We start from the raw sequence: 27,163 nt of genomic DNA on the forward strand, positions 1-27,163 counted from the left end.
CTTTTCCAGCACCACTTTAATCTTGTAAACGGGTGCAAGGTCAAGGGAACGCAGTCAAAAAAAAAAGTCCCTGTCCCTAACCCTGAGACTTCACCTGACGAAGGAGAAACGCTTCGAAGGCTTGTGATTTTCAAATAAACCTGTTGGACTATAATCTGGTGCCGTGTGACTTCTGACTTTATCCAACCCAGACCAGTCCAAAATATGCAGGTCAGGTGAACTGGCCATGCTAAATTGCCCGTAGTGTTAGATGAAGGGGTAAATGTAAAGGGTTGGGTTGTGCTTCGGCGGGTCAGTGTGGATTTGTTGGGCCGAAGGGCCGGTTTCCACACTGTAATCTAATCTAAACACTAGACACCTCCACACCATCCATAAACAGGACACACGTCCAACTGCGCCTGCGCGCTCTCGTCCGGCCCATCCGGGGAATTTCTTCCAGGGACAGCGACCAATCACGGGAAGAGGCGGGGCCGGGATTGACGGTGCCAGTGCGACACGTGAGGGTTTGATCACGTGCCCATGCCCGGTCCAATGAGGTGATGCTGTGGGCGGGGATGGCACGCGGCTGTCCGCGCGAGCTGTCTGACAGTTTGTGGTGGGGGTGCACGCAGTTAGATTGTCATCGCTGAAGCTGCTCGCGTTCGCTGGCGGGAAGACCCACCTGTCGAGCCGCACGTTTGATTTTAATTTAGGAGTTCATGGGTGGCCACTCGATCCACTGGTTTCGGAAGGGGCTCCGGCTCCACGACAACCCGGCGTTGCTGGAGGCTCTGGTGGGTTCGGATACTATCCGCTGCGTCTACATCGTCGACCCCTGGTTCGCTGGTTCGTCCAGTGTGGGCATCAACCGGTGGAGGTGAGTTGAATCGAGAGTGACTTGCCGTTTACCGTGGCGACTGCGGGGGGGGGCGTCTGGGGTTACCGTGGCGACTGCGGCGGGGGGGGGGCGTCTGGGGTTACCGTGGCGACTGCGGGGGGGGGGGGCGTCTGGGGTTACCGTGGCGACTGCGGGGGGGGGGGGCGTCTGGGGTTACCGTGGCGACTGCGGGGGGGGGGCGTCTGGGGTTACCGTGGCGACTGCGGGGGGGGGGGCGTCTGGGGTTACCGTGGCGACTGCAGGGGGGGGGCGTCTGGGGTTACCGTGGCGATTGTAGGGATCAACGTGATGACTGTAGGGCTACAGGTGTTACCATGGCGACTGCACGGGGCCGTCAAAGGGGTTACCGTGGCGACTGTAGGGGCGCCGCTGACGTGTTTGGCTGCAGAGTGTTGCCATGGGGACAGCACCGTTTCCTGCTGTGGCAGCCTGCAACTGCCCCCATCCCTCAGTATCCACCACATTTTGGGGGTAGTGAGTTCCACTGATTCACAACCCTTTGGGAGAAGTAGTTTCTCCTCAACTGTTTTAAATTTGTTACCCCTTATCCTAAGGCAATGACCCCTCGTCGTAGAATGTCCCACTGTAGGTAACATCTGCTCCCATGTCTATTTTATCCACACTTTTTATTGTCTTGAACACCTGAATTTGATCTCTTCTCATTCTTCTAAATTCCAGACAATATAAGCCTAACCTGTTCAATCTCATTTCATAAATCCTTCATGTCCTCCTTTATTTGTGGTGCCCAGAACTGGAAGATATTAATGGACTGGTCAGGTGGATAAACCAGTGATACATAAAATTTAACCCATGGGGAAGAGGGGTGAGGGTGTGTATTTAGGGGAGTCAAACAAGTCAAGGGTACAGGTTGAATGTATTGGAAATGAAACACTAGATAGAACCAGTGTGAAAGGTGAGAGAAATCCACCTGATTGAATGTAGCCAAAAAAAATTCCCTGTATTATGTCAAATTCCATTCCAAATAGGAAACAAGTAACCTTGCATCAAGTTTTAAATCTGTTGTAAATGTCAGGAAAACACAGCAACATTTATATCAGATTGTAAATTTCTTTGCAGATTGGTGCTTTTAATGACCTCTGAATTACTATTCTAATGTCACTCTGCACTTGTACAGAGAACAGACCAGAAATGAGATTTGCAAAGAAGCTTACGAGCTTATTATAATTGTTACTGTCATCTTGAATTTTGTAATATGTTTAAAATTTCCCTTTGTGCTAATGTGATATCATGGTTGCAAATGAGCATTTGCAGGTGATCACTGACCATTTTTGCATTGGAAGTGTACTTTCTAAAACATTCTCCTGTAGTTTGAACTGAACTAGCTATGTAAATGCCATGACTGCAAAAGCAGGTCAGAGTTTAGTAAGATTGCAGTTACTAACTCACCGCCTGAAAACCTGTCCATTGTTTACACATGGGAGAGATGACGGCAGAGTGGTATTAATGCTGGACTATTATGTCAGAGACCAGGTATTGTACAGGTTTAAATCCCACCGTGGAAGATCGTGAAATTTGAATTCAATAAAAACCTGGAATTAAGAGGCTATGAATCCATTGTCAGTTGTTAGGAACAACTCATCTGTTTCGATAATGTTCTTTAGGGAAAGAAATTCTGGTCCTTCCCTGGTCTGGCCGACATGTGATTCCATACCCACAGTCCTCTGGGACAATTAGGAATGGGCAATAAATGCTGGCTTGTTTCAAAAAACTGTCCTGAATGCACCTAAGAAATCCAATCCCCCCCCATCCTAGCCTCTGGCACTGAGTCCCAGTCAATATAGGGGAAGCTAAAATCACCCACCACAGCAACCCTTTTGTTTTTACATTTTCCATAATCTGTCCCCATATCTGTTCCTTTATCATCTGCTGGCCTTAAGGATATCTATAGTACAAAGTGATCGCACCCTTCCTATTCCTGAGCTCTACCATATGGCCTCACTGCATGAGTCCTGTAAAGTGTCCCCACGTAATACGGGCCAAAACACACTCTCTATTTTAAAAAGTATCTGATTAGGCATCTCCAGTGCAATAAACCTATGGGCTGAGAAAGCAAATGATAGAAAGTGTGATTGGGCTGGGTGGCGTTTTATTTTGATTGATACAGACACTTGAGCCAGGTGTGCCTTAAACTTTGTGATTCTGTTTGGGCAAAATACTCCAGTGGAGACTGAATCAGTGTTTTATTTAGGTTTACCATAACTGCTTTGCTTTCTACTTTGCTTATAAGACAGTTTTCTTTTCCCAGCCTTCTCAACCTTCATCTTCAAAGATTTACATCCATACTCTGCCAGGTCTCTAGATTTTCCTGATGATTTTTTTTTGCCATCAAACACAGTTCATCATAGTTAAATGACATCGGTCATGTGTCTCAAACAAAAACAGAAGTTGCTGGAAAAGCTCAGTAGGTCTGCCACCATCTGTGAAAAGAAATCAGAGTTGACGTTTCAGGTCCGGTGACCCTTCCTCAGAATTGTCTTTCATGTGTTTGCCCATTTCATCAATGTGCTAACATTCACTTGAGTTTAGTTAATATCTACGCCTCCAAGTACTTCATTTCCAGTATTTGTATCATCTAAAAATTTTGAACTCATACCCTACAAAAGTTCATTGTATCTGAATGCTCACCATTCACCAGTGCTGTGTGCTTTCTGTCTCTTAACTGCTTTTCTGTCTCTACTGTCCCTTTAATTCCATGTGCTTTAATTCTACAATCTATTATATGGCACTTTATGTCGACTGTCTAAGATGCTGAAAGCATATCAACTGTAATAGCTTTATCCAGCCTATCTATTCCTTCATTGAAGGACTCCATGCAGTTTGTAGAATAGAATTTTCTTTTAACCAATCCACATTGGCAATTGTTGATTAAACCCATGCCCCTCACAAATTAAGGCCCCATAATGGTATGTGGAAATCTCCACACCACAGAAATTAACTTGTCTGATCTGTTATTACCTGATTTATCTTTTTATGTTAATATCTGAGGTCTTTCAGTCCTGAAGAAAGGTCATTGGCTTAAAATTTAATCTCGCTTTCTCTCTCTTCATAGATGCTGCAAGTCCGACTGTGTGTTTTCAATATTTTCTATTCTTAATTCAGGTGGCCAGCATCTACAGAATTTAACTTTTAAATTTTAAATTTTAGATCTTGGTTCCAGCACTCAACCTCATGGTGGATGTGAAATTCCAGTTCTCAGTTGCTAGTTTCTATCACTTTATTTTACTTAATACGTTTTTCTCCTTTGTGGGGCAATATACTTACGGCTATGTTATAACTCTTTCGGTCAAAATTGTGGCAAGTGGGACAAGTGTTAAGAATGTTGATGTCACTTTTGTTCCCTTGATTATTAAATTGCATATTGGTTCATGGCCTCAATTGTATTGCCAGTTTGTAGGTTAGCAGCTGCAGTCATGCGTGGCTTGTCCATATTTACTAAAGTGCATTTCAGAACTGGGTTAACAATCCATTGAAAGCATTGTATCCTTTAGGAGCAGAAATCAACTGCAGAGCAAAGTCTAGCTGTTTGGAAACCATGATGGAGATAATGATTTATTCTCCAAGACGGATTATTTGCCAAGTATCGTGCAAAGATATGGCATGAGTTTCGAACCCTTTATAACAAGGATAAATAAGCCATTAATGGAATATATTGAAGTAATGTTGCATTTTTCTCTGAACTCCAGATTTCTGCTCCAGTGCCTTGAAGACCTTGATGCCAATTTGCGGAAATTAAACTCTCGCTTATTTGTCGTACGTGGTCAACCAGCTGACGTCTTTCCCAGATTGTTTAAGGTGTGAATTTTGCATTTTATTTTGTTTAGTTTTATTTTATTTCATACTGTTCAACAATTGAAATGCTTCATTGTTTGTAAACCTATACAGAATCACAAAATTGTTACAGAAAGAGGATATTTGGCCCATGTCTGCATTTATTCTCTCAATGGGCAATCATATAATATCATGGAAATGAATATTTATAGCTCGGGTATTACTGAATATTCTACATTACCTAATGATTTTTATAGAACCATCCTCAACACAAAATAGCAATAATCTACGAGGCAACTCAGTGGACCAAAAACAGCTCAGATTTTGTACAAAGACCATCACTTTCAGGTTAATGTAGGAAGCTGCTTCACGTGGCGGTTTTTGCCAATATTTGTCAAGAATCAAGTGCTTAGCAATTGTGTAAGAAACCTGAAGCCTCGTTTTCATTGGATAGCTTTTAATATGGAACGATACCTTCCAAAATTTGGTATTAATACATTAACACTACTTAGTTAGGCTTTATCATAACATTAACGTGAGTTAGAGATTTTCTTTGCTTGCAAACACTTCGTCCTTTCATAAGTCATACAAATATACACTAATAGCCACCGTGTTCTGTCTTTTATATCCATATTTGAGAAGTCTTTCAGAAAGTTTCTTACATTGTTGGGCTAGAATATTCTTGAACTGTTTGCATTAAGCACAACACCCATTTTGTACAGTTTTCCAATTTCAGAATGTAACCTGTTGTGAAGTGATAGTTTGAGCAGTTATTTTCTGCTGGTATCGAACCTAGTCTTTTATTAATATGTCCTAAAGAGCATATGAGGAAATTGGGATTTGGTTATTTTTTGCTGCACTAATATTTTCAAAGCACAGGTTAGCTTTTAAGTTTTGACAGGCCAGCCCCCTGCCCCTATCCTTTAATAATACAAGACAATCAAGAGACAAATCACAGTATAAACATAACAATGAAAAAATATGCCTCACCTTGATCACGATTACTGATTTACAAAAAAAAGTTATGATTTAGAATTTTATAAGTCACTTACTTACTGATCAGGCTCAAAAATCAAAGGTTATCCTCTTCTGTAGTTTCTGGCAATCATTTTATTTCTTAACTCTGCAGCTGCAAGTGAAGCTAGATGTTAGACCTCCCATTGTCACCATTATGCACTGCTTGTTTATTTTTCCAGTGAAACCCAATCTCCAGAGCTTTTGTGCAATTTTTCTGTCTGACAGCTGTGAAGCTTCACCAGTTTTTTTTTCGAAGCAATTAACTAATCTCCAAGTCGGATGCAATTCTCAGTCTCCAACCTTGCCACATACTCCCAAATACTCCTCTTCCTCCTTTTTAAAATATATTTGCTTTTGTTTTTGATTCTTTTTTTAGAAGTTCCAATGTAAACCTTGTAACATCAGCAATTACTGCCCCAGGAAAGTGAGTAAATCCAGCTGAGCACTGAAAAAAAACCTCAAATGTTACAAAAATATCAAGCTAACAGTTTTCATTATTTAAATCTCCTTTAGGAATGGAATATTTCCCGTCTTACCTTTGAATATGACTCTGAACCCTTTAGCAAGGAGCGAGATGCAGCTATCAAGAAGTTGGCCATTGAGGCAGGCGTAGAAGTGATTGTGCGGATTTCACACACGTTGTATGATTTGGACATGTAAGGTTTTTAAGTGACTGCAAGTTTGCACATAAGGTTTCAGTTATGTAATTGACCTAGTGTAAGAAACATTTTTTGAAAACAACAAGTCAGTTTAAGAGATCTGTTGAGTATGACTGTTTGTTTCATTTCTTGAATTTGTCACCTTTTGTTCAGAAGCTGTCATTGACATCACTAATAAAACATTAAATCTTGTTTAAAAAACTGAATACTTACAGATGAAGATTGATTATTGGATTGTAAATCTTCAGCTCTTCAAATAGAACTTATTTTGAATCTGCATTGAAAAATATCATTAAGTTCTTGCTCAATTTGATATTGTTGCAAGTTCTTTATGCATATTCCAATAGAAAGTAACCATGACACATCGACCTCTAATATGCAAGCATTTCTAGACATGCACACAGCCAGCTCATTATATCAAATGTTAACTTTGTGTCTGTTATTATCTTATCCAAACATTAATAATAATTCTCTGAATTGGTATATGTGTATGAATCATGTTGTAGATTTTTACAAGGGTAAAGTGATTCACTTGTAGTGTGTGGTAGCTGGTGTAGAATGCTGCTGGAGGAATTACATTGCTCGTTTGCAGTTTCTCATAATAGAAACAGTGCAAAGTAAGTGGTACATAGAACTTGTCTCTGACTTTATTACCGTTTGAATAACTGGATACTATTTTGAGTGGCTCCTTATTAACTTCAGAAAGTGGCAGGCATATTCTCAAATGGCCACTAATAACCTTATCGTCAATGCTTAGCAACAAAGAGCATAGGTTGATTTCTCCAATGCTAGAAGTATTTTCCTTAAACTTCACAATTTAAGTTTTTTCCAACACAAAAGTCTATGTAAATTATTAAATGATGTGAATTTGTTCAAAACTGAGATTTAATTATTTTCTATGTGTGATATGAATTAATGGTACAGAACAGAAGTTCTAATTAGTTGATGAACTGGTTTCTTTTGACAGGATTATAGAGCGCAATGGTGGGCAGCCTCCTCTAACATACAAACATTTCCAGACTCTTATTAGTCGAATGGAGTCTATAGAAATTCCTGTGGAAACAATCACAGCTGAGGACATGGGAAAATGTACAACGCCTATCTTTGATGACCATGATGACAAATATGGAGTTCCATCTCTCGAAGAATTGGGTATGAGCCAAAAGTATTTCATAACTGATTTCCGGCCAGTTGTGATCCCTGAAGAGTTTAGACTAAATTATAACTGTTTGGAGTAACATTTATTTTGATCTAACATTTGACTGAAAACCACAGTTAAAATTTATAAGAGGAAATTGGACAAATAATGTTAAGCAAAGGACGATATAGAACTATGGAAAATGAGAAGGCCATTGTGTTGGTTTTTGCATATTGTCACTGTGGTGTCGCGTACTGATTCTGCCTCAACTAGAAAATTTTGTCCACTTCTGGACAGCACAACATCCCAGAATTCTTCGTTTACAAAAGGAGGCAATTTGGCCCATTATGTTTGCACTGGATCGCAAAATAAGAATCGCGTCTTGCTGCTGTTCTCCTGCTCTTGCCACATAATGTGTCTCGTGCCCTCTTAAATGGGTCATGTTGAATCTGCCCTCACTTCCTGGCAGTATGTTCCAGACTCGAACTATTCATTATATGAAACTTCTTAACGTAGATTTGCAAATAAAGATAAATCACTTTTTAAACCTGTGCATTCACAGATCCTTTTGAGTGGGAATAGTTTCTCCCTATCTGTCCAGATCCCTCATAATTTTGAAAATTTTGATCAAATCTCCTGTTATCCTTCAACTCTTTTAATAGGAACAATTCCAGCCTGTCAGATCTATCCTCATAAACAAAGTTTCTCATTCATGGAAATATGGTCATAAATCTCTTTTGCGCTCTTTCCAATGTGTCATGTACTTCCTTAAGTATGATATCCACATTGTTCACAATAGTCCTGCTGAGGTCTAATCAGTGTCTTGCACAAATTCAATATAGCCCCATTGTTCTTGTGCTCATGACACTATGAATGAAGCTATATGCTTTATTAACTGTGCTCTCCACGTGTCCTGTTACCTTTATTGACTTATGCACAAACAGTTTGGTGTCTCTACTCCGAACACCCTTTAGTGCTTTACCGACTCTTCATGTTCTTCCTACAAAAGTGTATGACCTCACACTTCTGTGTTAAACTTCATCTGCCACCTATTTGTCCATTCCACCAACTTGTCAATATCCTTTTGATGTTTTACGTTGTCCTCACTGTTTACAATGCTTCCAAATTTATATTTGTGTGCAATTTGTATCCTGCAATCTCAAAATTAGATCATTAATCTAAATCAGGGAAAACAAGTGTCCTAATACTGACCTCAAAGGAACTCCACTAAAATCCTCCCAGCCTGAAAAATATCTATTAAATATTACTGTTTATCATTCAGTCAATTTTAGATTTTTTAGATTAGATTCCCTACACTGTGAAAATAGGTCCTTCAGCCCAACGAGTCCACACCGACCCTCCAAAGAGTAACCCACCCAGACCTATTTCCCTCTGATTAAATAACCAAACACGATGGGCAATTTAGAATGGCCAATTCACCATTTTGTATCCACGTTAGTACTTAATTTTCATGAGCTATACTTTGCTCACAAGTCTGTTGTGCAGTGCTGTATCAGATGATTTTTTGAAGCCAGTGTACATCATATTACCTTCATCAAATCTCTGTTAATTCTTCAAATAGTTACAGTAAGTTAGTTAAACATGAATATATATATATACACCTCAGTGGTACCCTCAGTAGGTGATCAGGAAAGAAACCTCATGTGACCTCTAAGTGCAGCTACTGAGCCTTATTTCAGCTTGTTTATGCATTGACCTCTTAACATCCCTACTCAAGCTTACAGTATTTAAATTTGGCAGAATTAAATCATTACTGAGTCTGATTTAATCTGCTTTGATCAAGATGAGAATTAGTGGATCATAGAATCCCTAGTGTGAAAACAGGCCATTTAGCCCAACAGGTCCACACTGACCCTCCAAAGAGTAACCTAACCAGACCCATTCCCCATTACTCTACATTTACCCCTGACTAATGTATCTAAACTGCACATCCTTGAACACTATGGGCAATTTAGAGTGGCCAATTCACCTAACCTGCACATCTTTGGACTGTGGGAGGAAACCGGAGTGATGTGCAAACTTAACACAGACAGTTGCCTGAGGCTGGAATCTAACCTGGGTCCCTGGCGCTGTGAGGGAGCAGTGCTAACCACTGGACTACTGTGTCACCCATTTACAGTGCTTCCAAATTTTTCCCTGATGAAGTCGTTATCTTTTAGAGCCATAGAGATATACAGCACAGAAACAGACCCTTCGGTCCAACTCGTCCATGCCGACCAGATATCCCAACCCAATCTGGCCCCACCTGCCAGCACCCACTCCATATCCGTCCAAACCCTTCCTATTCATATACCCATCCAAATGCCTTTTAAATGTTGCAATTGTACTAGCCTCCACCACTTCCTCTGGCAGCTCATTCCATACACTTACCACCCTCTGCATGAAAATGTTGCCCCTTAGGTCTCTTTTATATTAGATTAGATTACTTACAGTGTGGAAACAGGCCCTTCGGCCCAACAAGTCCGCACCGCCCCGCCGAAACGCAACCCACCCATACCCCTACATTTACCCCTTACCTAACTCTACGGGCAATTTAGCATGGCCAGTTCACCTGACCTGCACATCTTTGGACTGTGGGAGGAAACCGGAGCACCCAGAGGAAACCCACGCAGACATGGGGAGAACGTGCAAACTCCACACAGTCAGTCGCCTGAGGCGGGAATTGAACCCGGGTCTCTGGCGCTGTGAGGCAGCAGTGCTAACCACTGTGTCACCCACATATCTTTTCCCTCTCACCCTAAACCTATGCCCTCTAATTCTGGACTCCCCCACCCCAGGGAAAAGACTTTGTCTATTTATCCTATCCATGCTCCTCATAAGTTTGTAAACTTCTATAAGGTCACTCCTCAGCCTCCAATGCTCCAGGGAAGACAGCCCCAGCCTATTCAACCTCTCCGTATAGCTCAAATTCTCCAACGCTGGCAACATCCTTGTAAACTTTTCTGAACCCTTGCAAGTTTCACAACATCCTTCTGATAGGAAGGAAACCAGAATTGCATGCAATATTCCAAAAGTGGCCTAATCAATGTCCTTTACATCTGCAACATGACCTCCCAACTCCTGTACTCAATACTCTGACCAATAAAGAAAAGTACACCAAACGTCATCTTCAAGAATATGTAAGGAATTCTCATTGTATTAACTCCAGCAATGTGTCTTTGCAGTAACCAGGTCAATGATCGATTTCATTTAAGATACCCATTGACATTTATAATCAATTTCTGAGACTTATCCATACTATATGTAATCAATTAATAAAGTTTGTGTTAAGATATAAAGTAAAATGTTCTGGAAATCAGCAGTAAAAACAAATTGCTGAAAATACTTGGATATGACAGCATTCACGGCGAGAATGTTACCGTTTTGAGTCTAATATGACTTTTCTTTAAGTTACAAATCACCGTCTTCTCTCATTGCTAAATTTTGTAGTGTTAACACACTTACCAATTAGACTTGTATTACTAAATCATATGAGCACATTATATTCTGGAGGTGATGAGAAATGAATTGTGACTCTAATCCTATCAAGTTCGAAATCAGCAGAGACTGAAGATCAAAGCTAGGTCTGTGTGACATTGTGGAGGACTCCTGTAGATTATTCTTTTATCTGTTTATCTCTACAGTAGGAGATAACTTTTAATCCTGCTTTTCTATTCTTAGGCTTTGATACAGAAGGGCTCTCTTCAGCCGTGTGGCCAGGTGGTGAAACAGAGGCTCTTGCGAGATTAGAAAGACATTTGGAGAGAAAAGTAAGAAGAAAATCTGCTGTAAAAGGAAAATTAGATCAATAAAAGCTAGGGATGGAATATTGAAAAGGCTGGAGAATTTTTCAGTGAATATATTTGGAATCCCTTTAGTTGTACAGTGTTTGAACCTATAACATCACAAATTTTGTGTGCTCTGTTAATAGCCTTAGTTATCAGATGATTGCTACTTAAGTGCAGAAGTAGATCTGTACTGGATCATTAGATTTGTCAGCTTACCTTCTGTTTGTTGACTTATTGGTCCATTATTGCTATTGCTGTAGGTTAATAAAATACTTTTTTTGACAGTGAGGCATTGGCCCACTTTTCTGAAGATATCACTGGAAATGTTACTAATGTTTTTCAGACTGTCTTCTAGACATAGATTGAAAATATTGCTGTAGTACTCTAAAATGATCAACTATTTTGAGTGTGAATGGATTGAATATATTTTATCTGTATCTCCTAGAACAGATGAATTGAGTACACTTTGCATTACTTCAAGATAAAAACTTAATCAGTAGGTTTGTTTCACATCTTTGCAATTTTGTTCTTTTCCTTTTTCAGGCTTGGGTTGCAAACTTTGAAAGACCACGAATGAACTCCACTTCACTACTTGCAAGCCCTACTGGGCTAAGTCCATACCTGCGATTTGGTTGTTTGTCATGTCGCCTCTTTTATTTTAAGCTGACTGACCTGTACAAGAAGGTATGGATTTTAAGGATGCAGCAGAATTAGCTATGAAGCGCACAAAATAATTAGTACAATTTTTCAATCCTGAAGTATGATGGGAGGTATGAAGTCTGTTAAGCTGTTATTTGTACAGACTGCAACAATAAAATTCCATACTTTTTCAGCTTCTGGGGATGTTTTATATTCTGGAGAAACAACTTAGTAGCTTTTTCTCTTTAGTAGTCCTGATGTTAATACATAATGGAATCAGGCAGAGCTGGCTGAAGTTTGAAGGCTAAACCACTATTGGGCTTATATTATACAAAACAATTGGAAATGTACCAACAGCTTTACGAACAGCTTCTTCCCCACTGTTACCAGACTGATCAGTGGACCTCTCTAATATTAGAGTTGATCTTTCTCTGCATCTTCTGTGGTTGTAAAATGATGATCTGCATATTGTTCTATTACTCTTTACTTATGTAAAGTATGAATTGCCTGGTAAGCATGAAAAACAGTATTTTTCACTATCTTAGCACATGACAGTGATAAATCAATCCAATCTTTTGCATAGAGGAAGCTTAGTTCACAGAGCATCACTGTGATGTTCTTTGAACGAGAATATGACTTTGATAATGACTTTGCTATCTATTTCCTGATAGAGGCAGATTAACCAGCTATCTTCTTGCATATTTTGATTAATTATAACGTGTACAGACTCTTGAGTGAAGAAAATGAAAGTAGCTTCTGGTATGGCAACCTTTAATGGATTAAGATATATTCTTTCATACTTGACTCACCCAATGTATTGCAGCAAGTACACACAATACTATTCTGATTTCTTACTTTTCTGTTACTTTCACGGAAAGTGGAGAAGGAGTACCAGCAGACCAATTACCTGTCATTGGCAGCTTTCTATATCAGAAGTGCTGCTGAATTTGAGACAATCAGACTCGCCGAAGAGCTGTCATTGAAGATTATAATTCACGGGATGTTGTACGTGGCGGATTCTTGGCAGTGTTTTGTCTTGGTTGCTAGTGATTCTTTCATCAATTGGAATCAAATGTAATGTTTACTTTTGTATAAACCTGACGTTGGAATTATGTAGTAAATGCAACAAAAAAGATCTTTTTTTCTTTGTAGGAGTTAGCAAGTATGCACTAGTGCTACAGGTCTTTTTGTTGGCAGAGAAGCATCTGAAAATAAGTTGAGATAAGAGTCTTAAAAATCAGGGGATTCTCAGAATTGCATGAAGTTTACAAATGGGAATAAAATCAATCTCTGATCTGACTCCTACTACAGGGATGCTGGCATTCAAGGGATACCTGAGCAGAAAACTAAAAGGGATATTATTTGACTTTGTTCCCACAATAAGAAAATAAAAATAACCATTTCCTTCATTCATGACAGCTATAATTGATTTTACCCAGATGTACTGTACCTATAGTGAAATTATCAATATATACACTGTTCACTTACTATAATGTATACAATGAGAACTTTCCCTCCTTTTTCAACAGGTGAAGAAAAACAGCACCCCACCACTATCCCTTTATGGGCAGCTGTTGTGGCGTGAATTCTTCTATGCAGCAGCTACTAACAACCCTAGGTTTGATAAAATGGAGGGAAATTCGATTTGTGTCCAGGTTCCATGGGACCGGAATCCTGAGGCTCTGGCTAAATGGGCAGAAGGAAGGACAGGATTTCCTTGGATCGATGCAATAATGACACAGTTGCGTCAGGAAGGATGGATCCATCACTTGGCCCGTCATGCAGTAGCTTGCTTCTTAACAAGAGGTGATCTCTGGATTAGCTGGGAAGAAGGAATGAAGGTGACTGAATTATGGTTGAATTGTTAAGATAGATTTCCTATTCTGCGTTGTCCTTTTTGTTATGGCTAACGTCACTGCTCACATTATAGCCATGCACTGTTACCCATGAATGATCTGTCAAGATGCTTTGCCTAAAGCAACTTGGGATTTACTATACCGACTGCTTGCACAGTGGTCTCACGTTTATTTTGTGTATTTCATTTATTTTTCTGCTGCAAGCTGTATACTACTTGTTGAAATTTGCTTTTCTGGGCAGTGCCAATCAAGTGTTTTGCCCTGGTGTCATGGTTTTTCAAGTGTAAAATCAGCAAGTGAATGTTGCCAGGGTATTTTGACCATGTGGGACATTACAGCCTAGCTGTCGCAGTTTTACATGCAGTAACCTTATCTGCATTTGGAGCTTAGTTCACGTCTTGCATGGTCGTCTTTCTCTTTTCAGCAATTCCCCACTACTCTCTCATTGGCTCACGTCATCAAGACATTCAACGAGTTATGCAAAAATATTTGATTGGGAAACCAATTAAAGTAGGAAGTCGCTGAAACTGAAGACACATTCACTTTGGAGTTAATAATTTTGAAAATCTGATTTTTCTAACTACTGGTATTTCTTAAAGTTTCACATAAGTTAGACTGAAAGTAACAAATTCATTGTCCTGATGCAGAACTCAGAATATTAATGAGCAGTTTGATTCTGTGGCCAAATCAATTACTATGTACTCTAGCACACACATCTCTATATTAGGAGCACAAATTTGTAAACTTTACTCTTGGGATTTCAAGGGTCTTTTTTGTACTACATTACAAGAATTCCAGAACAAACTCTTGTGTTACTGCTCCAGATTTAATTGTTCGTTGTCATGCTTGTTGTTTTTATAGGTATTTGAAGAGTTATTACTGGATGCTGACTGGAGTGTAAATGCTGGAAGTTGGATGTGGCTGTCCTGCAGCTCCTTCTTTCAACAGTTTTTTCATTGCTACTGTCCTGTGGGTTTTGGACGTAGAACTGATCCCAATGGAGATTATATCAGGTATTTAATATATTATCTGTTATGGAGATAGAAAGATACGAGTGCTCCCTGTACCACATTAACGTTTATACTGAAGCTTGGCTCATGTATGGCCCTTATCAAAGTTGTTTAACACTTGCCAAATTTCTCTACCCAACCCAGGGGTGGTAGTAGGGCCCTTATCAACAAGTCAGTCACTTTGATCTCTTCATAACTTAACCACCTTTTTTGTGTCCTATAAAATTCCAATTATTACCCATTTCCCCCCAGGTTTACCCCTCTTGGCTTCAACTGAGTGACTTCTCATCCTCAAGGTGAGATGCCAGAAGACTGGAGGTTGGTTAACGTGGTGCCACTATTTAAGAAAGGTGGTAAGGACAAGCCAGGGAACTACAGACCAGTGTGCCTGACATCAGTGGTGGGCAAGTTGTTGGAGAGGATGTACGTGCATTTGGAAAGGCAAGGACTGATTAGGGATAGTCAACATGGCTTTGTACATGGGAAATCATATCTCACAAACTTGATTGAGTTTTTTGAAGAAGTAACAAAGAGGATTGATGAAGGCAGAGCGGTAGATGTGATCCACATGGACTTCAGTAAGGCATTCAACAAGGTTCCCCATTGGAGACTGGTTACCAAGGTTAGATCTCGTGGAATACAAGGAGAACTAGCCATTTGGATACAGAACTAGCCCGAAGGAAGAAGACTGTGGTGGTGGAGGTTTGTTTCTCAGACTGGAGGCCTGTGAACAGTGGAGTGCCACAAGGATCAGTGCTGGGTCCACTATTTTTTTTGTCATTTATATAAATGATTTGGATGTAAGCAATAAGAGGTATAGTTAGTAACTTTGCAGATGACACCTAAATTGGAGGTGTAGTGGGCAGCAAAGAATGTTACCTCAGATTACAATGGGATATGGATCAGATGGACCAATGGGCTGAGTAGTGACAGATGGAGTTTAATTTAGATAAATGTGAGATGCTGCATTTTGGGAAAGCAAGACTTAGCAGGATGTATACACTTAATGGGAAGGTCCTAGGGAGTGTTGCTGAATAAAGTGACCTTGGATTGCTGGTTCATAGCTCCTTGAAAGTGGAGTTGCAGGTAGATAGGATAGTGAAGGTGGTATTTGGTATGCTTTCCTTTATTAGTCAGAGTATTGAGTACAAGAATTGGGAGGTCATGTTGCGGCTTTACAGGACGTTGGTTAGGCCATTGTTGAAATATTGCGTACAGTTCTGGTCTCCTTCCTTTATCGGAAGGATGTTGTGAGACTTGAAAGGGTTCAGAAAAGATTTACGAGGATGTTGCCAGGGTTTGAGGATTTGAGCTATAGGGAGAGGTTGAATAGGGGTAGGGCTATTTTCCCTGGAGTGTTGGAGGTTGAGGGGTGATCTTATAGAGGTTTATGAAATCAGGAGAGGCATGGGATTGGATAAATAGACAAAGTCTCTTCCCTGGGGTCGGGGAGTCCAGAACTAGAGGGCATAGGTTTAGGGTGAGAGGGGAAAGATATAAAAGGGACCTAAGGGGCAACTCTTTACCACAGAGGGTGGTATGTGTATGGAATGAGCTGCCAGAGGAAGTGGTGGAGGCTGGTACAATTGCAACATTTTAAAAGGCATCTAGATGGGTATGTAATTAGGAAGGGTTTGGAGGGATATGGGCCAGGTGCTGGCAGGTGGGACTAGATTGGGTTGGGATACCTGGTCGATATGGACGGGTTGGAGTGAAGGGGTCTGTTTCTGTGCTGGACATCTCTATGACTCTATTTCATTTTTATTTTCATCTTCACTTATCTATCCTTTTAATTTCATTGCCTTTTTTGTCCTTGCTCTATCTCTTCATTGTATAGTCTTAAATGCTATCTTCCATTAAATCTTCACTCTTGTGCTCCTGATCATTGAGAAACACTTGTAACCTTACTAGCTATCTGTAATTTTCTCCTCCACTATAGTTGTAAAAGTGGCTATAGTAGCTGATTTGTGAATTAACTAATGTTTGATATCTCTCCCTTTCGATTGTATGTGTGAAAATAGTCTGTTTTCAACCGGGAAGAGCAAACCTATAACTCACAAACTGTCCTCCATATAATCCTGTTTTTACGATTAAGCTTTAAGCCAAAAAGTAAGATTGACTTTGTTATGAATCATAATTTCAAAGGATTGGAATCTCTCCTCTGATCATTTTGGTATTGCAGAATTGCCAGGTCAGAAATTATACCTGCTGACCTGGCCTAAAATCAGAGCAAAAGGAAAGCCACATGTAACAGAGAATTGACAGCCCTGACACACACTTGTGTATTGGCTTGTGTAGATGCAATGAACTGATTAATCAGCTTCAATGATGTGCTGTTTGGATTTTAGCCTGATGTGGAGGTGTGTTGTTGGACTGGGGTGGACAAAGTCAGAAGTCACATGACACCAGATGACACTTCACCTGATGAAGAAGCAGCACTCCAAAACCTTATGATTTCAAATAAGCCTGTTGGACTAAACCTGGTGTTGTGTGATTCCTGAATGTTACCAATAAGTGTGCTTTGCACCTGGGCGAGTTGACGTAGTGGTAAGATGTTTTTATCTTAAACTTTGAGTTGACTTGGACATAAAGTTGATCATTACTCAAATATATATGGCTTTTTTTACCTGAAGTACAACTTTTTAGAATTATATCTGAATCATCACTTTTTTTTTGAAGTTTCATGTTAATGTAGTTTATGATAAATAAGATGTATGGATGATGGTGTTCTACTGAATGCATGTCCTGGTTGTATTTTTAGGAGATATCTGCCAGTCCTCAGAGGTTTCCCTGCCAAACATATTTATGATCCTTGGAATGCTCCAGAGTGTGTACAGAAAGCTGCAAAATGCATCATTGGTGTTCATTATCCAAAACCCATGGTGAACCATGCTGAAGCCAGTCGCCTGAATATTGAACGAATGAAACAAATCTATCAGCAGTTTTCTCGCTACAGAGGCCTGGGTGAGGGGAGAAATAACTTTTCTTAAATTATAGTTTTTTTTTCCTCTTTTAATAATAAGCAGTAATGCAGCAATCTACAGCTGAAAGACTCACGACTTGAAGAAAGCTTTGTAAAGAAGGCAATAGTATGATTGAAGATAGGGGTTCATTGCTACTTGATGAGTGAGTTGGTAGACTGAACAACCTGTTTAAATTACCAAACAGCCATTTCGATGCCTTGTTTCTGATTAGCTACCTTGAATTCATTAACTTAGAGGCTGTTTTTCCTTCTGACATTGAGAAGTATTTGTCTGATCTGATGCCAAACTTCCTGTCTGGTGTCAAGTGAAATAATTCACTGGAAGAAGGCAGCTTCCACCAGATCACTTCAGGGCAATCACTAAACATAGGTTATCTTTATGGGACACCATACTAGCTTTGTATCATCCACAGACCATACTACAGGCAAATGGAAGAAGTAGCCGAAACTTGTATTCTTCTTGAAACATATCTGCATCTGTGGATATTGGCCTCACCCTGATCTGAAACTAAACACCATCATTGATCCTCAGTCAATAATTTCAGTCTACTTTACTTTTTATACACTGATTTTCTCAATGTTTGCAAATTGAATCTTGATTGAATTTCCATTGAGAATAGTGGTGATTAATCTGGTCACCTGTAAATTAGAGTACTTGTTTTTGAATCTCAAGACATTCGTGAGGACATCTTATCATACTGAGTCAGCTCACTGTTAAGAAAGTAGTCCATGCTTGTGTTTTTTCCAAAGTGCAAGACCTCGCATTTGCTCACGTTGAACTTCATCAGCCATTTCCTGGACCACTCTCTCCCAAACTGTCTAGATCCTTCTGCAGCCTCCCCATTTCCCCAGTACTATCTGCCTGTCCACCTATCTTCGTATCATCGGCAAACTTCGCTAGAATGCCCCCAATCCCTTCATCCAGATCATTAATATATAACGTGAACAGCTGCGGCCCCAACACTGAACCCTGTGGGACACCGCTTGTCACCGGCTGCCATTCCGAAAAAGAACCTCTTATCCCAACTCTCTGCCTTCTGTCAGACAGCCAATCCTCAATCCATGCCAGTAGCTCACCTCGAACACCTCGGACCCTCACCTTAATCAGCAGCCTCCCATGTGGCACCTTATCAAAGGCCTTTTGGAAGTCTAGATAGACCACATCCCTGGTCTAACCTACTTGTCACCTCTTCAAAGAATTCGAACAGGTTTGTCAGGCACGACCTCCCCTTACTAAATCCATGTTGACTTGTTCTAATCCGACCCTGCTCTTCCAAGAATTTAGAAACCTCGTCCTTAATGATGGATTCTAAAATTTTACCAACAACTGAGGTTAGGCTAATTAGCCTATAATTTTCCATCTTTTGCCTTGACCTTTTCTTGAACAATGGGGTTACAACAGCAGTCTTCCAATCATCCGGGACTCTCCCTGACTCCAGTGATTTTTGAAAGATCTCAACCAACGCCTCTGCTATTTCCTCAGCCACCTCCCTCAGAACTCTTGGATGTAGCCCATCGGGGCCAGGAGATTTGTAAATTTTAAGACCTTTTTGCTTTTCTAGCACTATCACATATTTGTAATGGCAACCATACTCAACTCAGCCCCCTGACTCCCTTTAGTTGTTGGGATATTACTCATGTCTTCCACTGTGAAGACCGACGCAAAGTACTTATTAAGTTCTCCAGCTATTTCCTTATCTCCCATCACTAGCCTTCCAGCATCAGTTTGAAGTGGCCCAATGTCTACTTTTGCCTGTCGTTTGTTTCTTATGTATTGAAAGAAACTTTTACTATCATTTCTAATATTACTGGCTAGCCTACCTTCATATTTGATCCTCTTCTTCCTTATTTCTCTCTTTGTTATCCTCTGTTTGTTTTTGTAGCCTTCCCACTCTTCTGATTTCCCAGTGCTCTTGGCTCTTTATAGGATCTCTCTTTTTCTTTGATACATTTCCTGACTTCCTTTGTCAGCCATGACTGTCGAATCCCTCCCTGGATAATCTTTCTTTTCTTGGGGATGAACCTCTGTACAGTGTCCTCCAATTATACCCACAAACTCCTGCCATTTTTGCTCTACTGTCTTCCCTGCTAGGCTCTGCTTCCAGTCGATTTTCGTCAGTTCCTCTCTCATGCCCTCATAATTACCTTTGTTTAACTGTAACACCATTACATCAGATTTTGCCTTCTCTCTTTCAAACTGCAGACTGAACTCTACCATATCATGATCGCTGCTTCCTAAGTGTTCCCTTACTTTAAGATCTTTTATAAAGTTTGACTTGTTACATTGCACTAGGTCCAAAATAGCCTGCTCCCTTGTGGGCTCCATCACAAGCTGTTCCAAAAAGCCATCCTGTAAGCATACCATGAATTCCCTTTCTTTGGATCCACTGGCAACATTATTTATCCAGTCCACCTGCATTTGAAGTATCCCATGATCACCGTGACCTTGCCTTTCTGACATGCCTTTTCTATTTCCCAGTACATGATGTGCCTCTGGTCCTGACCACTGTTAGGAGGTCTGTACATAACTCTCATTATGGTTTTTTGCCTTTGCGATTCCTCAATTCCACTTACACAGACTCCACATCATCCGACCCTATGTCATTCAGTGCCATAGATTTAATTTTGTTCTTAACTAACAAGGCCACCCCGCCCCCTCTGCCCACCTCCCTGTCTTTTCAATAAGTTGTAAATCCTTGGATGTTTAACTGCCAGTCCTGAACCTCCCTGCAACCATGTCTCTCTGCCTACCACATCATAATCATTCATGATGACCTGTGCCGTTAGTTCATCTACTTTGTTATGAATGCTACGAGCATTCAGGTAAAGTATCTTAATGCTAACATTCTTATCATTAGAGACATTGGAAGTCATAAGATGTCCTAGGTAATCCTTCCTTTTTGTTGCATTCCTAATCTGCCTCAAGGTTAAATCCACGTGCATACATGCTATCCTCCTGCTTATGTTTCCATTTAACTCCATACTCCATGTCGCTTTCACTTGCCCTACCAGACCCCCCACCCCCTAACTCAAGTTTAAAGTCCTACTGACCACCCTATTTATCCTTTTCGCTAGAACATTGGTACCAGATCGATTCAGGTGGAGACCGTCCCAACGGTACAGGTCCCCCTGGTTCCAAAACTGATGCCAATGCCCCATGAAATGGAATCCCTCTTTCCCAAACCAATCCCTTAGCCACGTGTTTACTTCCCTAATTTTCTTATCCCTATGCCAATTGGCACGTGGCTCGGGCAGTAATCTGGAGATTATGACCCTTGAGGACCTGTACTTCAATTTCCTTCTAGTGCTTGATAATCCCCAAACAGGTCCTCCACCCTAGCTTTGCCTATGTTGTTAGACCCAACGTGGACCACAACAACTGGATCCTCCTCCTCCCGCTCCAATATCCTTTCAAGCCGGTCGGAGATGTCCCACACCCTGGCACCGGGCAGGCAACACACCATGCGAGACTCCCGATCCGGCTTGCATAATGCAGTTCTGCCCTGTCAAAGTGTGATGTGCAGCATATTTTCTGTTGGAGACTGAAGATGGTCCCGCAAGATAGATCAGTTTTAGATATATCTAAATATTTTAAAATGAGAATAAAGTACAAAGGCTGGGATCACATTTTTCATGAGAACAAGTTTGTACTCTTAGTTTTGTTTCAACAATATCTAGTGTTGGTCTTCAATAGAAAAAAAAAGTTCTGTTTGTTAACAGAAGCAGTTACATAGAATATACAGAAAACTAAGTGACTATAAGTAATGTGTTGCAATAAATGAAATGCCAGTCTTTAGCGGAATATAAATTACAAAAAACATCGGCTATCTTAACATTGCAAATTATGCAGCAATTTGATAAATGGTAACTTTTGTTTATGAAAGTTTACCTTGCTTTTAGGTCTTCTTGCTTCTGTGCCTTCTAACCCTAATACAAGTGCCGGATCTATGGAATATTCGCAAGGAGGGAGCACACATGGATGTAGTAGCATAACAACAGGTAGATGCATTTGGAATGGGGAAGCAATGTGGAAGGTGAAGCTGCAGTTTTACAGATAGACATGTATTCAGGCTCTCTTGGTACACTCTATTGTATAATCTTTATTTATAAGCAAAATAATTTCTAGCATGTGCTAGAAATCTGAAAGAGACACAGTGCCAGAGACCCGCAGTGCCAGATACACTTAGCAGGTCTGACCGCATCTGTGAAGAGAGAATTAGAGTTCACTTTAAAAGAGAATGTGGCTACCCCAGTTCCAATCCTTTTTTGGTTTATGATCATTTACAAGTTACTTTTAAAAAAATAATCCTGTTGTAGTTCACTGTGCAAGGTGGAGTGATGGCTTGTGTGTAGAGGCAGGCAGCTGGCAAGGCCAACCAGGTTTCCCATTCCTCATTGCTGTCACTGTCATCCAATGGACTTATTTTAGATATTTTTAATCAATCTGTTCAGCCATGGTATCTCCACCATCTGGAGCAGGTGGGACTAAATTTCTAACAGTCAGGAAGGAGGGATCCCATCAAGAGTGAAACATAGCCTGGGTGAATATATAGTTTAGGGAATTTGGCCATGTGGGAATTCAGTGCAGAGGAGAAGGACATGATCTTTGCTTATTTTTGATTCATAACTTGTAAGGTTTCTTATATGATCTTTGAAGCCCACTGTCAGGGCCTAGCACAACAGTTAAATCAGAGGTAAACCATTCATTGGTTGGTGAAAGCTGCTAATTTGGGTATCTATTATAGTTTACTTCCAAATTGAAGGTATATATGATGTAGGAGCTGGTAGACCCCAGTGTGGTTCATAGTAACACATCTGTGGCAGTGTTAGTTACTTGAAGAACTCTGGCTCAAAGCTTCAAACGCTGCAACAGAGGGAGGGGGAGAATTACCTGAATGCTGTGTTTCAGGAAGCAGTCACACCATTGGATTAACTATTTCAAATTGGTCAGGAGGGTGTGGCTATGAGCGAGGATGGTTGAGGTAATGCTGAAGGAGGCTAAGCCCTTGAACTTGTCCAACAGCTTTTGAGCTTCTTGTTCTGAGAGGATGAGAGTTGGGGCTGTAGGGAGGCTGACCGTAGCACCTTAATACAGGGAGCCAATCAAGATGGGGGAGAAAAGAGCAATGTAGTTTAATTTGTGATTGTATAGTCAGGGGGATAGGCACTGTTTTCTGTGTCCAGGATGGAGAACCCTCCAGTCTGTTTTGCCTGCCTGATGCCTGGATTCAGATATCTCATCTGGATCCAGTTGTAGTGGTCTACATAGGTACCAACAATATAGGTGGAAAGAGATTATGCTAATGGGATATGAGTATCTAGGAGCTAAACTGAAAAGCAGAACCACAAAAGGGGTAATCTCTGGATTACTACCTGAGCCATGAGCAGATTGGCATAGGTTCAAGATTAAACAGGAACACGTGTCTCTCAAAGATTGGTGTGGGAGAAACTGGTTGAATTCATGGGACACTGGCATCTGTACTAGGAAGGAGAGAGCTGTTCCGATGGGACTGGTTCCACCTGAGTCACTCTGGTACCAGAATCTTTCTGAATAACTAGGGCTGTGGGTAGGAATTTAATCTAAATATTGACTGGGTTGGTTCAGTTGTTGAAAAGTGTCATCCTGGAAAAACACAGCAGGCCAGGCAGCATCCAAGGAGCAGGAGAATCAACGTTTCATGCATAAGCCCTTCTTTAGGAATTGGTTGGTTCAGTTGCATGGAAATTTTTGAAAAGAGTTAAAGGGGATGGGAGAGGGCTCAGCAAAGGTTGAAGTTTCCAGAACAACACGGTGGCTCAATGGTTAGCACTGCTGCCTCACAGCGCTGGGGACCCGGGTTCAATTCCCGCCTCAGGCTACTGTGTGGAGTTTGCACATTCTCCCTGTGTCTGCGTGGGTTTCCTCGGAGTGCTCTGGTTTCCTCCCACAGTCAAAAAAAAAAATGTGCAGGTTAGGTGAATTGGCCATGCTAAATTGCCCAAAATATTAGGTGCATTAGTCAGGGGGGGAATGGGTCTGGTTGGGTTGCTCTTTGGGGGGGTAGGTGTGGACTTGTTGGGCCAAAGGGCCTGTTTCCACACTGTAGGGAATCTAACCTAAGTATTAGGACCAAGCATGGAAAGGTAAGGAATCTAACCTCAGGCACAACAGGTAAAGGGACAACTATAAAAAGGGGACAGATGGAATACAAGGTGAAGTGTGAGGTTATGCATTTTTACTAGGATCAGAGGTGTAGACTATTTTCTAAACTGGGAAAGATTGTAGGGAGGAGAGTAGGGAACCGACATTTAATGAAGAATGAGCTTGTTTATTGTCATCCAATAAGCTTATTTGCCAGCAAATTTAAAACAGATTCCTTAAAATAGATTTCAAAAATGTAAAGAATCTATCTAAAAATATATCCATTAAACTTCGTCTAACTGGATTAATGTTTTCTGATTTTGAGTGATGTGCAAGTTAATTGAATTATGTTGCCACTTCCCTATTTACCTAATGCCATGAGATAAATGTATGCATTCACGTTAAAATTTAAATGAATCTGTTCCTTTTAGTGATGCTATTTTTTTCAACACCGTCTCCTGTAGCTAGCTGTACAAAATATAACAATAGAATATAATACCCGGTATGTGTGCAGCCGATCACTCCACTGACTAAGAATGCATAAGGGACCAGCATCCACATTACACAGAGACTTGTAGCTTGTTCAGTGTTTTATTTTATAAACATACAAGCATTGTACTGAAAGGACATTTTGTATATTTTAAAGTAAGCTTGATTTTAGCTGACATGTCTGGTGATCTTTTATTTCAGGCAAGAGTTTCTTGGTTAGCAGCCTAAGGTCTGGAAAACAGCCCAGTCTTGGTGAAGGAATACCAAGAGTAGAGCCTCAAAGTCAGAGGCAAAGCAATGACTAGGTAAGGACATCCAGACACACTCAATGCAAGTCATTTTTAGGCACAAAGGACAGATGAGAGACCATTAGGTTCATTTAAGGTGTTTTACCTTCTTTATCAGCACGTGGCCACAGTTTTTCCCAGCCTATTCCAATATCTCTTTGTTCATGTAACCATTGTAATGTCTATTGTAAAATCTAATAAAGGAATTAAAGTTCCAGATTAAATATTTTAGAAATTACTTTCAGATGTCCTTTAGGACAAAATGAACAGTTGAGCTGGACACGTTGCTAAATTTCATGTTTATTTTTCTTTCAGTGCACTTGGAAACAAGGGAAAAATAAAAGAATACAAGGACGAATTACAAGAGGGAAAGGTTAGAGTACACATTGAGCAACCTGGACCTTTTTTATTTTTAAGAAAAACTTTATCTGAAATATGGGAAGGAAAGATTGGGAAATACATTCTATAAATGTTTGAGTCAATTTGACAAAAATGTATTGTCGGAAGATTGGAGTGAAAGGTCATATTAAATCCTGCTGTAAATATTTAATTCGAATTTCTGAAGTTAAACACTGAATTATTGATGGCATGTTTAGTTATAGACATCTATTTTTATAATATATTCATAAACAATATTTAAATAACAGCATTAATTTCTATAATTTCTTTTTAAAAGTGATGCTGCTAGTAGAGTATTTGATTGGGAAATGCTTTGGTTCCTTTTTTCACATTGGTTCTTATAGATGACCCACTCCTTCCTGTGTTCCCCCCTCCTACTTCAATTAGGTCCAACTGGCTGGCATTTTTTTAATTGAAACTAGCCAGCACTTGGCTGGTATTCACATGAAGGCATTGAGTATGCACCAGTCAGTATAAACTTACACAAAATTGTAAGACATGCTGTAAATACTTGCCTTAGGAGTTCAATGCAGGAAATACAGGGCAAGATATCTAACTCCACTCAGGAGTGGAGACAAGCAGATATATGCAAATATTCCCACTTAGCCTTGAGCAACATGTCACATTATGTGAACTGCCTCTCCACATACAGTGGATAGCTAGTTCACTCTGGTCAAGGTCTATAAAGGCCTGCTGTCAGAGGCTGACTGCAATTGTCCAGTTGGCCCTCCGGGTTTGTGTAAGTGGTGGAAAATCATCCAGTCAACAGATGCCTAACAGCAAAGTTTGGTGGGGGCGATACAGCAACACACCATACTGGCAAGTTTGGATACCTCCCTGAAAACCTGGATTTCGCTGAAGTGATTAGGCTGGTGGCCCACCTGCTGGTCCTCAATGATTTTTAAAATATTGCAGAGACAACCTTCTGTTCGCCCTCCATTTCCAAGTCTATCCAGTGTCCTTTATTGGACAAGCTCATTCTCTCTTTATTATTTGGACATTTTAGGAAAATGACAGGCCACAAGCTATGTAGGCTTTTGACCCCTGTACGAGTCTGACAGTGGTTCATGAAACTCGTAGGAACATCTTTGTTTAAAAGATCAAGGAGAAGAAATGTATAATCACAATTGCTTGCATGAAACATGGATTTAGCTAACTGAGTAGCAGCTGCAATTTGCATTTATATAGCATGTTCAATGCAGTAAAACATTCCATTATGCTTTAGTGGAGCATTGACTTTGAGCAATTTGTCCACTTCCTACCCATTCCCTTGATTGGAAAGATTATACACATCTATGACTAATTGTCAGACAGGAAGTTTGTCAATTCAGAGTGGACAGATTGAGAGGGGGAGTATTCAGATAGCACTCAGTCTATATATAAAAATTAATGCTATAATGCACACTAACTCTCCAAATGTGCATAGGGTGAACACAAACTCTCACTGTCTTTGTCTTTTAAATATTTGTGTTGCACCTGGTGAAACTGTCAAAACACAAGCTGGAAAATAATGTATAACGAACTGTGGATGCTGGAAATCCGAAACAAGAACAGACATTGCTGGAGAAACTCAGCAGGTCTGGTGGTATCTTAGAAAGTTATCATTTCACATCCGGTGACCCTTCTCCACAATACCTGCTGAGTTTCTCCAGCTGTTCTAGTAACTGGAAAATGTTTATTTTTAAATTGAATAAAATATTATACTAAAGTGTTTGTTTCTGTTCCTTTGTTCTCTGTTCATATGCATTAATTGTGGTTTTTTAATGTTCACATGTAGCCAAATTGGGATTGGGCCAGTATGGTAGGCCAAGTGGAAGAGTATTAGGAGAGCAGACTAGGAAATGGGGAATAAAAAAAAACTAAAATTCTGCAATTGTGAACATGAAACCAGTCCTTCTGTCTGTGTTAAAGATTTTAATTTTTACTTACATATTTAATTAAGAGATCACAGTAAAGCTATTCAATAATGTTTTTTTTCAAATATCTTGACGATCTTATGCTTGAAATGTTGACTCTCCTGCACCTCTGATGCTGCCTGATGGGTTGTGCTTTTCAGCACCACACTTTTTGACTCTGATCTCCAGCACCTGCAGTCCTCACTTTCTCCTAAT

At 40.3% G+C, this 27,163-nt stretch overlaps 1 protein-coding gene across 1 annotated transcript; it reads left to right on the forward strand.

The window, feature by feature from the left end:
* Positions 1-558: 558 nt before the first annotated feature.
* Positions 559-26,760, forward strand: cry1b (cryptochrome circadian regulator 1b). The gene is made up of 12 exons (XM_072551787.1): positions 559-856; positions 4,582-4,690; positions 6,197-6,339; positions 7,310-7,494; positions 11,162-11,250; positions 11,812-11,952; positions 13,437-13,748; positions 14,625-14,776; positions 17,535-17,737; positions 21,657-21,755; positions 24,568-24,671; positions 24,969-26,760. Exons 1-11 carry the CDS (start codon positions 699-701, stop codon positions 24,669-24,671), a joined length of 1,695 nt encoding a protein of 564 aa, XP_072407888.1. The 5' UTR covers positions 559-698; the 3' UTR covers positions 24,969-26,760.
* The last annotated feature ends 403 nt before the right edge of the window (positions 26,761-27,163 follow it).

The sequence above is a fragment of the Chiloscyllium punctatum genome, chromosome 32 (genome assembly GCF_047496795.1).
Source record: "Chiloscyllium punctatum isolate Juve2018m chromosome 32, sChiPun1.3, whole genome shotgun sequence".
Taxonomy (NCBI): Eukaryota; Metazoa; Chordata; class Chondrichthyes; order Orectolobiformes; family Hemiscylliidae; genus Chiloscyllium; species Chiloscyllium punctatum.

Bases quoted from the DNA above. Each gene is read 5' to 3' on its own strand.
- cry1b (XM_072551787.1), top strand. From the start codon at position 699: ATGGGTGGCCACTCGATCCACTGGTTTCGGAAGGGGCTCCGGCTCCAC. The intron at 4,691-6,196 runs GTGTGAATTTTG...AATCTCCTTTAG, and splicing joins TCTTTCCCAGATTGTTTAAG to GAATGGAATATTTCCCGTCT. The intron at 7,495-11,161 runs GTATGAGCCAAA...TTCTATTCTTAG, and splicing joins TCCATCTCTCGAAGAATTGG to GCTTTGATACAGAAGGGCTC.